Source organism: Bos mutus, chromosome 7, assembly GCF_027580195.1.
Source record: "Bos mutus isolate GX-2022 chromosome 7, NWIPB_WYAK_1.1, whole genome shotgun sequence".
Taxonomy (NCBI): domain Eukaryota; kingdom Metazoa; phylum Chordata; class Mammalia; order Artiodactyla; family Bovidae; genus Bos; species Bos mutus.
The window spans coordinates 49,735,556-49,748,391 of NC_091623.1; the positions used below are offsets into that span (position 1 = coordinate 49,735,556).

The 12,836-nt window shown below is 38.0% G+C and overlaps 1 protein-coding gene across 1 annotated transcript in view; it reads left to right on the plus strand.

Moving 5' to 3' along the window:
* The window catches only part of CANX (calnexin), a 33,281-nt gene that overhangs the window by 14,706 nt on the left and 5,739 nt on the right, over positions 1-12,836 (plus strand). The window contains exons 2-12 of the mRNA XM_005893432.3: positions 1,268-1,444; positions 1,706-1,779; positions 2,209-2,267; positions 2,745-2,886; positions 4,253-4,334; positions 4,800-4,992; positions 6,624-6,813; positions 9,231-9,344; positions 9,871-10,027; positions 11,119-11,334; positions 12,236-12,355. Of these exons, the coding sequence (XP_005893494.2) occupies positions 1,271-1,444; positions 1,706-1,779; positions 2,209-2,267; positions 2,745-2,886; positions 4,253-4,334; positions 4,800-4,992; positions 6,624-6,813; positions 9,231-9,344; positions 9,871-10,027; positions 11,119-11,334; positions 12,236-12,355 (1,521 nt within the window). The 5' untranslated portion in view covers positions 1,268-1,270. The remainder of the gene's footprint in view (positions 1-1,267; positions 1,445-1,705; positions 1,780-2,208; positions 2,268-2,744; positions 2,887-4,252; positions 4,335-4,799; positions 4,993-6,623; positions 6,814-9,230; positions 9,345-9,870; positions 10,028-11,118; positions 11,335-12,235; positions 12,356-12,836) is intronic.

The window sequence follows — 12,836 nt, forward strand, 5'->3', positions numbered from 1 at the left end:
CTAGGAGTCCAGTGAGCTTTACTTTCTTTCATTTTGTGAAAACAGTATCCACGATTTATAAATAAAAGAAATACCACCAGATGATACATGAAAATCTAGTTCTATATAGTTACTCACTTTAAAGGATTATAGCATTTATAAGGAATTAGGCGTTAAATTCAGCATTAGAATAAGTTGATTTACAAGTGACCACAAAAATTAAGCTATTTTCTTTATTTTTATTGTAGTGAAAATACTTGTAAGATTTACCATCTTAACCATCAAGTTCAGTGGCATTGAGTACGTTCACATTGTTGTACAGCTTTCACCTCCATCCATCTCCAGAAATCTTTTGTCTTGCAGAATTAGAATTCTGTACTACCTGCTACCAAATCATTTTGTGCATCCATGTAGCTCAGTTTTTATATCTTTAGATCTGTGGTTTTGGAGAGAGGATTGACTACCATCCATGACAGTCTAATATAATATATATGACACTTGAAGGCTTAGAAAAAAGAGATAAAAATAGTTGGTCTGTGGTTTAATATATTTTTTTCTTGAATCTTAAAACTGATTTATTATTTATTTATTTGGCTTATTGGGTCTTAGTTGCTGACAGGTGGGATCTTCATTGCATCATGCAGGATCTTTTTTTTTTTTTTTTTAATGCAGAATCTTGTTGAGCATGGAGTCTCTAATTGTGGCCTGTGGGCTTAGTTACTCTGTGGCATGTAGGATCTTAGTTCCCCAGCCATGGATCAAACTCAAGTCCCCTGCTTTGCACGGGGTTCCCTGGAAGTCCCTTAAAATACTAATTAAAAACCATACCTATGCTTGTTGATCTTTGGACAAAAACAGCAGCATCTAATCTAAATTGAGTCTTTAATGTGAGGCAAGTTAACTCCTCTGTTATTTCATTGTAATGTTTTAACTCATTTAAACTATTCTGTAAAAGGGGCTTTGTCTATTGTAAAGCTCTTTACAAATGCAAGAAGTTATTTTGAAATTGTATTTGAACACCCTAGGTCTGTGTAGCCAACATGATATTCTATATGGGGACAATTGTTTATGTTTGAGTTATATTTTGAATTTTTTCTTAAAATTGGATCTTTTAACTAACTGATTTTAGGAAAACCTGTTATTCTGAGTTCACTTTCTTTATCTATAAAATGAAATACAGTAAAGTTCCTTTCAGCTCTGATTTGAAAGCCTTAATTTTAAATAAGAGGGGTTCAAAATTTTTGAAAGGAGGTGATATATTTAACTACTTTTTTTTTCAAATACTTAGATCATGGAAGGAAAGTGGTTGCTGTGTATGTTACTGGTCCTTGGAACTGCTCTTGTTCAAGCTCATGATGGACATGATGATGATGTGATTGACATTGAGGATGACCTTGATGACGTCATTGAAGAGGTAGAAGACTCAAAATCGAAGCCAGATGCCAGCAGTCCGCCATCGCCAAAGGTTTGACGTGATCTTTGAATCTGTTCATTTTGCCTCTTGAGATAATCAAAAGATGAAGGTACATTTTGGATCCTTACCACAGGGAAAGCAAAATTTGCTAAAATACTTACTGCTCTCTCTGTCAACCTTTGTTATGTTGTCCCAAAGATAAATTATATGGGTTGAATTTGAGGGCCAGTTATGCAAGTTTGAAAGCAAACCAAAAGAATAGATCCTACTGAGAATATTTTAATTCTTAATTCATTTTTATATTTAACACAGGTCACCTACAAAGCTCCAGTTCCAACCGGGGAAGTGTATTTTGCTGATTCCTTTGACAGAGGAACTCTATCAGGGTAAGTATTTCATAGGGGGGAAAAAATCTTAGAGGCAAACATCATGTAAATAAGATAGAATAGTAGATTCCTTTTTAGATAGCATTTTATATTTTTAGTCCCATTTAGGAAAAATCTTTTAGAACATGTGGTTCTTGCTTCCATTTCTTTTCCCTTCACCTTGTCTTTTCTTCTTTGAGAAAAACTTTTTTTTTCTCTTGAGTCTTAAAAAGTGAAATTATTTCATGTATTTGGTACTTTTTGTTACAGATTTTTGATTTGAGTATATTATCACTACTTGAAAGACATATTTAATAAAAGTTGAAAATAGAGTGATTAGGTGGGCTAAGAAGAGCTGAATTGTCCCTGTTTTTATTATTATTTACATTGTTTCTTTTTATAGGCCAACTATAATTTGAATCTTAATTTGGGGGGATATCTTTATTACAGGTGGATTTTATCCAGAGCCAAGAAAGATGACACTGATGACGAAATTGCCAAATATGATGGTGAGAGTTGCATTTGATTTAGATACAATAGCAGATTGAGATACGGTATGTTTCCATAGTATCTCAAGACTAGTTTAAAAGGAGTATGTATGTATACATTTTAAGGTTATTCCTTGGAAGTTTGCTATTTTTGCGTGTCCCATTATATTTTATAGGGTTAGACCTGTTTAATTTTAATTTTTATACTATAAAGTGGAAAGATAATTTATTACCCATGGTACTGTATTTTGGACATGGAAGGTCTTTTCTAGGCATTGGTACAATGCATGTGCTATGGGTTTTTAAAAACTATATCCTAATATTTATCAGTTATGTGTGTTTTATATTAATAGGCCGGCTCTTAGAGGTAAATGAAACATGTTAAACATTTGTCCGTGTGATGAATTTATACAACTCGGAGTTTTATTTATTACCATTTAAAGATCTTCAGAGGTGTAGTTAGGGAGTGAAATGGAACTTTTTTTTGTTGTCTTGCAGGAAAGTGGGAGGTAGATGAAATGAAGGAATCGAAACTTCCAGGCGATAAAGGACTTGTGTTGATGTCTCGGGCCAAACACCATGCTATCTCTACTAAACTGAACAAGCCCTTCATCTTCGATACCAAGCCTCTCATTGTTCAGTGAGTAAAACACTTGCTTGATAGAAGCTTTCTTGGAAGAATGATAACATGTTTAAAACTGTTACTCTATGTAAAAAATAATGAGAATAATTACATGTTGCAGTAGAAGTTTTAGGATGTGTTTCAGCATCTTGTAACATTTTTTTTTCATGCCCAATAAATTATTTTGAAATAAAGCAGCCATTTTTCCTCCTGATACGAAATGAACTTCTGGATTTTGCGGGTTTTTTCGGGTTTTTTTTTTACTTATTTAATTTTGGAGGATTGGGTGGACATAACAATAGAAGACCACCTGAGCTGCCTCTTGAGAAATCTGTATGCAGGTCAGGAAGCAACAGTTAGAACTGGACATGAAACAACAGACTGGTTCCAAATAGGAAAAGGAGTACGTCAAGGCTGTATATTGTCACCCTGCTTATTTAACTTATATGCAGAGTACATCATGAGAAACGCTGGACTGGAAGAAGCACAAGCTGGAATCAAGATTGCTGGGAGAAATACCAATCACCTCAGATATGCAGATGACACCACCCTTATGGCAGAAAGTGAAGAGGAACTAAAAAGCCTCTTGATGAAAGTGCAAGTGGAGAGTGAAAAAGTTGGCTTAAAGCTCAACATTCAGAAAATGAAAATCATGGCATCTGGTCCCATCGCTTCATGGGAAATAGATGGGGAAACAGTGTCAGGCTTTATTTTTTGGGGGCTCCAAAATCACTGCAGATGGTGACTGCAGCCATGAAATTAAAAGACACTTACTCCTTGGAAGGAAAGTTATGACCAACCTAGATAGCATATTCAAAAGCAGAGACATTACTTTGCCAATAAAGGTCCGTCTAGTCAAGGCTATGGTTTTTCCTGTGGTCATGTATGGATGTGAGAGTTGGGCTGTGAAGAAGGCTGAGTGTCGAAGAATTGATGCTTTTGAACTGTGGTGTTGGAGAAGACTCTTGAAAGAGTCCCTTGGACTGCAAGGAGATCCAACCAGTCCATTCTGAAGGAGATCAGCCCTGGGATTTCTTTGGAAGGAATGATGCTAAAGCTGAAACTCCAGTACTTTGGTCACCTCATGGGAAGAATTGACTCATTGGAAAAGACTCTGATGCTGGGAGGGATTGGGGACAGGAGGAGAAGGGGACAACAGAGGATGAGATGGTTGGATGGCATCACTGATTCAATGGACATGAGTCTGAGTGAATTCTGGGAGTTGGTGATGGACAGGGAGGCCTGGCGTGCTGCAGTTCATGGGGTCGCAAAGAGTCGGACACGCCTGAGCAACTGAACTGTATAAAACGTGATCAAAATGAGGGAAAGGGGAAATAAATTAATGCCATATGGTTTCTGCTTTTTTTTTTTTCCCTAAAATTAGGTATGAGGTTAATTTCCAAAATGGGATAGAATGTGGTGGTGCCTATGTGAAACTACTTTCCAAAACCCCAGAGCTCAATCTGGTAAGTACTTTCTGTTTATGTGGCCACCCAATTACCTTTTAAGAATTTCAGAGAAAACGAAAGAAAATTTTCTAAGACCTGTGAAAATAAAGGTCTTCTTTCCTGCTGTTGAAATATCTTGGAAGTTGAAAATATCGACTTTGACATTTCTTTGCTTTTTATTTGAAATGTAAATTTCGAAGCTGTTTCTTAGTTTCTATCCTATGTAATTTTTAGTTTTAGCAAACTTTATAAAAGAAGTATAACTCTCTAGATAAATGCATTATTTTATGTTTTTAATCACTTTCATACAGTCTCAGTAAAATTTCTGGTAATTTCTGGTTATTACTTTTCACTGGTATCTGTACAAATCTCATAAATGAATAAATAGGACACTATTTGGGATTTTGTAAGAGGATATATCATACTTTTTGAAAAGTTGCTTTTCAACACTTTGAGTTATTTAATTCATTTTTGTTTCTGAAGGATCAGTTCCACGACAAGACCCCCTATACGATTATGTTTGGTCCAGATAAATGTGGAGAGGACTATAAATTGCACTTCATTTTCCGCCACAAAAACCCCAAAACGGGTGTTTATGAAGAAAAGCATGCTAAGAGGCCGGATGCAGATCTGAAGACCTATTTTACTGATAAGAAAACACATCTTTATACATTAAGTAAGAAAAACTGTTAATTAATTTGGGGGTTTTTTGGCACTACCCATTTATCATCCTTCTAAAGTTATAAACCTGCAAATAACAATCTCTATTGACTTAAAATCTTAGTGGTGAGAAGAACTTAATTTCTCAGCACTAAAAGAAATGTTTCTTCCTTAGGTTGAATTGAGAAACAGGTTTTAAGAAAAGCTTGTATGTCCTGTATAGAGATTCTTTGCTTGGTTTCCACTCATCTCCTGCCTTTGTTTATTTTCTTGTTGATAGAACATTAAGTAACAGGACATACAATAGAAATGCGTGTACAGTTTTTCTCAGTGTCTTCTAGTTGAACTTGTTTGGATGTTCCAACACCTAGACAGTTGAGAATAGTAATTCAGACATTGGAGTGGGGTTTTTATATTCATAAGGCTTTTTCTGCTGCTTTGAGATCACATATAGTCATGCCTCTTTTCCTAAAGAATGCAATAACTTTTTTTCTTTATAACAAAAGTATACATATTCAGCATAGAAATTTGAAAGGAAAAAAGACATTTAAAGTATCTGAAATATCAACATTGTGATATGTATTTGGCCATATGTGAATACATATGTATATATGTGTAAACACATATAATTTTATATTAACAGAGAAGGCAGTGGCACCCCACTCCAGTACTCTTGCCTGGAAAATCCCATGGACAGAGGAGCCTGGTAGGCTACCGTCCACCGGGTCGCTAAGTCAGACACGACTGAGCTACTTCACTTTCACTTTTCACTTTCATGCATTGGAGAAGGAAATGGCAACCCACTCCAGTGTTCTTGCCTGGAGAATCCCAGGGATGGGGGAGCTTGGTGGGCTGCCGTCGCTGGGGTTGCACAGATTCGGACACGACTGAAGCGACTTAGCAGTAGCAAGTATGTTTTATTTCTTCTCTTCACAAAAGTGTGAGAATTTTCTATGAGAATATTTCATTGATAATGTTGATCACCTTCATTATCGTTTAGGATAGCAGGATAGTACTGTGTTATCTTCCACAGTATTCTGGATGTGCTGTGATCTAGCCACTTGCCTATTAGACATTTAGTTGTAGGATCCAGGCTTTATCATAATTCCACTTAAGATACCTTTATAGATTTAAAGTTATATTTGCATTCTTCACTGGAGTCCAAAAGTACAACCTGAGTAGATTTGTGGTTTAATAAATAAAAGGTTTGTGTGATTGGAACTGATACCGACTCAGAAGATGAGGAAATGGGCCTTTTCTACTGGGGGACGGTTATAATAAGAAAACTTATTTGCCTGTTGACCTGTGTGTACCCATTTGTGACAAACCAGTATCGCAGTTACTTTGCATATCTTTGGGTTTTTGATGTTTTTCTGTTCATATTCCATGTTCATGGAATATTTTGTTGTTTTAAAATTTTACCTGTTGTTTAATTTCTAAAAGCCTGAAGAACTAATGTTTATGATTTACAGATAAGGAAAAGACTACAAACTTGCCTGAGCCTCCATGACCATGTTCCGACTCTTAATACCCAAAGTCATTACTCCATGCTTCTGCCTTCTGTTAGAAATATGATCCTTTGTGGTAAAGAAAACTTGGGAATGAGTGGCTAATTAACTTTTTAAAATTGCATTTAATTTTTTTCAGTCCTGAATCCAGATAATAGTTTTGAAATATTAGTGGACCAATCTGTTGTTAACAGTGGGAATCTGTTAAATGACATGACTCCTCCTGTAAATCCTTCACGTGAAATTGAGGACCCAGAAGACCGGAAGCCTGAAGATTGGGATGAAAGACCAAAAATACCAGATCCTGATGCTGTGAAACCAGATGACTGGTGAGTCTGTTTTTGAATGCAATGGAGCATTTCATATATTTCATGTGGCTTAAGCAATCTTATGATGGTTGAAATGTGATAATTTGTATAATCTGTGATGCAGTCTAAATGTTAGGAAAAATGCAGACTACTATAGCTGAAAATAGAAGTGACCATATGGTGATCAGCAGGGCTGCCGAGGTCATCTGGACTGCCTCACACCATTTTACAGGCTACTAGATGCTGAAACTAATGATAGGGATTGCCTGTGGCAACGCAGTTGGTTTGTGGCAAAACTCCACATCTTTTGGCCTGGCCTTTCCCATGCTTCTGCAATTCAATTTAAAGCTGGAGTCCTAAAATTTTAATTTGAAAAATAACCTTTCTCCTATTAAACTGTACTCAGGAGATCTCTACTCTCTGTTGGGCACTGGAATACAAAGCCACAGGCACATAGCTGCCTGCACAGCTCTCACCGTAGTTGTGAGACAGGCAACTGAAGTTGGCACGCTTATGGTGAATGATCTAATATGTGTTTCCATGGTGACCAGAGCACCAACTATACCAAACTTCAGTATTCTTAAATTGAGAATTGAAAGCGGGCAAGAGATAACTAACTGGTAAAGATGGGAAATGGTATTTCTGGTTGAAGGAGAATATCATGTGCAGAAGTAGAGGAACGGGAGCAAGCTTAACACACATGAGGGAAATTGAGCGGTCTTTTATGTAGGATGCAAATTGAAGAGTGGTAAGAAATGAAAACAGGTGGGTTGTCCTCTTGTATATGACCCTGTTTGAACTCTTGGTATGGTGACTTGTGGAAATGTTAGAAAGTGAACAAAGAGAAATGATAAAACTGACCTTCCATTTATAAAACCATCCTCTTAGGTTTCATAGTGAAATTCTAGTTGATACTTAGGTGCTGCACTGGTGTAAAGGGTGAGTTTAGATTTGGGCTCCCCTTGTTCAGTATTGTATTCCTTAACTAGCTGTTTTGTTGTGGGGGAGGAGAAGTAAATGTTCAGCTTAAAAGGTCAGCTGAATGATAGACAAGTTTTAGTCCTAACACAATTTTAAACTAGCATAGTTCTAAAACAAGCATAACCCTGACCAAGAATAGATGTCCTTGCTTACCAGCTAAAGTGGCACTGTCTTACAGTAACTGCATGAAGCTTTGAAATTAGGTACTTCTTGATAAACTTAGAAGGGTGACTGTAAAGTCATAATTGACACGCTGAAATCCACCCTTTTAAAATGTACAGTTTACTGGTTTAGTATATTCACAGTGTTGTGCGGCGATTACCACTAATTCCAAAACATTTTTATCACCCAAAAAGAAGCCTATACCCACGAAGCAGTTACTTCCTCCGTTTCTCTCTTCCACCAGCCTTTGGCAACCACTAATCTACTTTCTTACGGATTTGACTATTCTGGATATAGGATTAATAAGATATGTGGTCTTTGGTGTCTAGCTTCTTTGGCTTAGCATAATAATTTTAAGACTCATCCATGTGGAACCTTGAATTGATACTTTCTTTTTGTGACTGAATAATATTCCATCCTGTGGGTGATACCACATTTTATTTACCCGTTCCTTGTTTAATTGACATTTAAGTTGTTTCCCTTTTTGGGCTATGGTTGTGAATAATGCTGCTATGAACATTCAGATGAATGGTTTTGGGGTGAATATACATTTTCATTTCTTTTGGGTGTATTCCTAGGAGTGGAATTGTTAGGTCACATGGTAACTATGTTTAACTTTGTGAGGGACTGCCAAACTGTTTTCCAAGGTAGCTGCACCATTTTGCTTTCTTAGAAGCAGTGTATGAGGGTTTCATTTTTTTCCATATCCTTGCCAATACTTAAACTATCAGTCCTTTTTCATTATGGTCATCCTCCTGGTTATGAAGTGGTATCTTATTGTGGTTTTGATTTGCATTTCAAAATGATGACTAGTGATATAGAACATATTTTCATGTGCTTTTTGGGCATTTGTATATCTGAAGAAATGTTTATTCAAATCCTCTGCTGCTGCTGCTGCTAAGTTGCTTCAGTCGTGTCCGACTCTGTGTGACCCCATAGATGGCAGCCCACCAGGCTCCCCCATCCCTGGGATTCTCTAGGCAAGAACACTGGAGTGGGTTGCCATTTCCTTCTCCAATGCATGAAAGTGAAAAGTCAAAGTGAAGTTGCTCAGTCGTGTCTGACTCTTAGCAACCCCATGGACTGCAGCCTACCAGGCTCCTCCGTCCCTGGGATTTTCCAGGCAAGAGTAGTGGAGTGGGGTGCCACTGCCTTCTCCAGTTCTGCATACTAGGCCCTTGCATATGATTTTAGCTATTTTTAGGAGGAGCTATTTCACAAAGTGGGACCACACTGTCATCATTGTAGTTCTGTGGCCAGTGTTGTCATTAATTGTCTTTTTCTTTTGTGCTAAGGGATGAAGATGCCCCTGCTAAGATTCCAGATGAAGAAGCTACGAAGCCCGAAGGCTGGTTAGATGATGAGCCTGAGTATGTGCCTGACCCAGACGCAGAGAGGCCGGAGGACTGGTATGAGCACTGGTTAACTTTAACATTGCCTGCTTCTTACTGAAGGGAAAGTCAGTGCTGAATGCAGCCAGGGCTTCCCCGGGGGCTCAGACGGTAAAGTGCCTGCCTGTAGGAGGCGCTGGCTCACTTTAGCATCGCCTGCTTTTTTACTGAAGTGAAAGTCAGTGCTGAATGCAGCCAGGGCTTCTCTGGTGGCTCAGACAATGAAGCACCTGCCTGCAACGCGGGAGACCCGGGTTCAGTCCCTGGGTCAGGAAGATTTCCTGGAGAAGGAAATGGCAACCCACTCCAGTATTCAACTGCTCAAACTTAAGTGTAGAGCTCAACAAACTAAATTGATTACATTTTCATCTCTCTTTTTAATGTATCTATCACAGAAAATCCTTTGTTACTGGAAATGCAGAAACAAAATGATGCTTTGTAGTATGCCGCTGAATATTCCTACAGGATTTTAGGGAAGCCCTAGGGTAGCTTTTCATAGTCCTGCTTCACAGAATCCACCTGTAGTTTGTTTCTGTCTCCACAGGGATGAAGATATGGACGGAGAATGGGAGGCTCCTCAGATTGCCAACCCTAAGTGTGAGTCGGCCCCTGGGTGCGGTGTCTGGCAGCGACCCATGATTGACAACCCTAATTATAAGGGCAGATGGAAGCCCCCCATGATTGACAACCCTAACTACCAGGTTGGTACCTCCTGATGGTTGAGCTGCTTCATTGAGCTCTTAGTGTTCAGATAGTTCTCGAGTGTGTAGTGAGGCTGCCACAGATTGATCCTCTATATGCAAACAGTTGAATTAAAAACAAAGTAAACTTCAGAATTACGAGAGAACTTATGTGTTGTATTGAAAAGATGAACCTAAAAAGTGGAAAGACGAGCTTTCATAATTGCATTATAACTTAAAAACAAACAAAAGGGAAGACGTGTGGTTTGGACGCCCTGCTGCCATGTGGTGGGGTGCTCCAGCGTAAATGTCCACACTGGCAGTCTCTGGTAGCGTGGATAGGGGACTGTGGTGAAAGTTGGTCCTGACCATGAGTTAGCCCGTTGTTTGACCTCGGTATCTTCAGCTATGAATGCTGAAGCTCAAATGAGATGATCATACCGGTGGTGATACCTTAAAGCTTCAGGTTTACCGTGGCTCTGTAACAGTTCCGACCCTGGTCTCACTTCTGTTTCTATCCCAGTCAGATTATTTAAAACCATTAATTTCTACTTTACAGCTTACTTTGAAATGTAAGTTGTATCTCTACATATAGACTGTGTATACTTTTCTGTTTTAAGTGTATTTTAAGTTGTGCAGGCAATAAGAAAAGTTGCCCCTTAGCTGTTTTGTTGACGGCCATTTAGGTGAATTTCCATATTTGCTTTTAGAATCCTTGCTACAGTGATTTTCCTTGTACTTGTCTGAGTATATGTGGTAACTGTTTCTCTAGGTAGTTGTCTGAGGTGAAATATCTGGTTGAAGAAGTGTGTTCTGATTTATGCTCCCACGCCTACCAGCAGTTAGTTGATAAGAGTGAAAGCTCTTGGAATGTGCCAGGTAGAGCAAGGTGTAGGTCTGAATCAAGGTCATGGGTGAAACTGAAAGTAGAAATTGGAGGTAGTTGGAGTTCAGCCCTCTTAGAGGCATTAGTAGCATTTATTGTTTTCCTCCTGTTAAGTTTCACACGGTCAGCACTTACTTCACAGATAATGCAGAATTCATCTTATTTAGGTTCACTATAAATTTGTGTTGATCATTACTGAAATGATTTTTTTAAATACTTTCTCTAGGGAATCTGGAAACCACGGAAAATACCAAATCCAGATTTCTTTGAAGATCTAGAGCCTTTCAAAATGACTCCTTTTAGTGCTATTGGTTTAGAACTGTGGTCTATGACTTCGGACATTTTTTTTGACAACTTTATTGTTTGTGGTGATCGAAGAGTAGTTGACGATTGGGCCAATGATGGATGGGGTCTGAAGAAAGCTGCAGATGGGGCTTCTGAGGTTTGTGCTTCCTTGTTTCTTGTGCATTTATCTCTTTTATAGGTAACTAATTGCTAATGTTGTGAAGAGCGATCTTCTAAGATTTGTCTTTTCCCTATTTGGGAATGTTGTCATAGAAAGTGTGACCTGTGTTGACTGAAGACAAAATACTGGGGTTTTGGACATGATTTCATTAGGTTAATACAAAGATTTTAGAGTCTATATTTGTGTTATATGCATGGTATTTCTTTTTTTTTTTTTTTTTTTTATTTCTTTTAAAATTGTGTTAAAATACAGTTAACAGGGATTGACATATATACTACTATATATAAAATAGATAACTAATAAGAACCTATTGTACTGCACAGGGAACTCTATTCAACACTCTTTAATGACCTATATGGGAATAGAATCTAGAAGAGGAGATATATGTATAACTAACTCACTTTGCTGTACAGCAGAAACTAGCACATCGTAAATCAACTATTCTCCAATTTAAACAGTGTAAAAAAAAGATTTAACAAAGTTTTCCATTTAGGATCTATTTTAATGCACTCTTAAATATTGAATCTTGGTTTATTAAATAAGTGGAGTTTTCAAATAATTGGTCATAAGGCCAAATTGAAAATTGGAGACACACTAAGAAAAAGAAATTCTTCATTCACTGATCCCTGAGGTTAAGAAACTTTGCAGGTAATTGGGAAGCCAGCTTTCACACCTAGGAAAGAGAAATACCCTTGTTGATAAAGACAGCAGGAAAACTGAGACTTTTATTTCCTTTTTACACTGTGTGGACATCTAGGCTTGAATCCTGAGAAAATGGTGTCTGAGCAGTGCCATGCAGGAATTTAACAGTGGGACAGTACTGCCTATATTTAGTGTCAGAAGCCGACCCTGAAATGAGTGCTGTCTTGTTTTCCAGCCAGGTGTGGTGGGGCAGATGATTGAGGCAGCTGAGGAGCGCCCGTGGCTCTGGGTGGTCTACATTTTGACTGTGGCTCTGCCCGTGTTTCTTGTCATCCTCTTCTGCTGTTCTGGAAAGGTATGAGTTGCCATTGCTTTGTTTTGTTTTATTTTGATTCACTCTTACCATGTTAAAAATAACCAAGATATATTGGCAGAGGTTTTTCTTTGTAGCAGCTCAGTAATGACTGGGCCACATTTGGTGCTGACTTCTGAAACCCTGTTATTTTCAGTGGCCATTTATTGTGCCCAGATGGAAGTAGGATTGTTAGCCCCTCAGTTGCTAGTCTAGTGTATTGCTCTCCTTCGTATTTGGCAGCAGCTTTCTGAAAGAAAAGAAGGGGGAAAAAAAAACTTAGATATGAAACTGACCCATCTGGGCACAAACTAGATTTTCCTGCTGGCATACCTGTTTCTGTTCATATACTTCATAATTCAGTCTTTGATTTCTCATTATCCATTTCTCTTTTCAATATTCCCCCTTTCCCCCAAACACCACATACAGGAGTAATACAGCCTTGATTGTAGTTTTTCTTGTTTAGTCTTTGTTATATGGAATT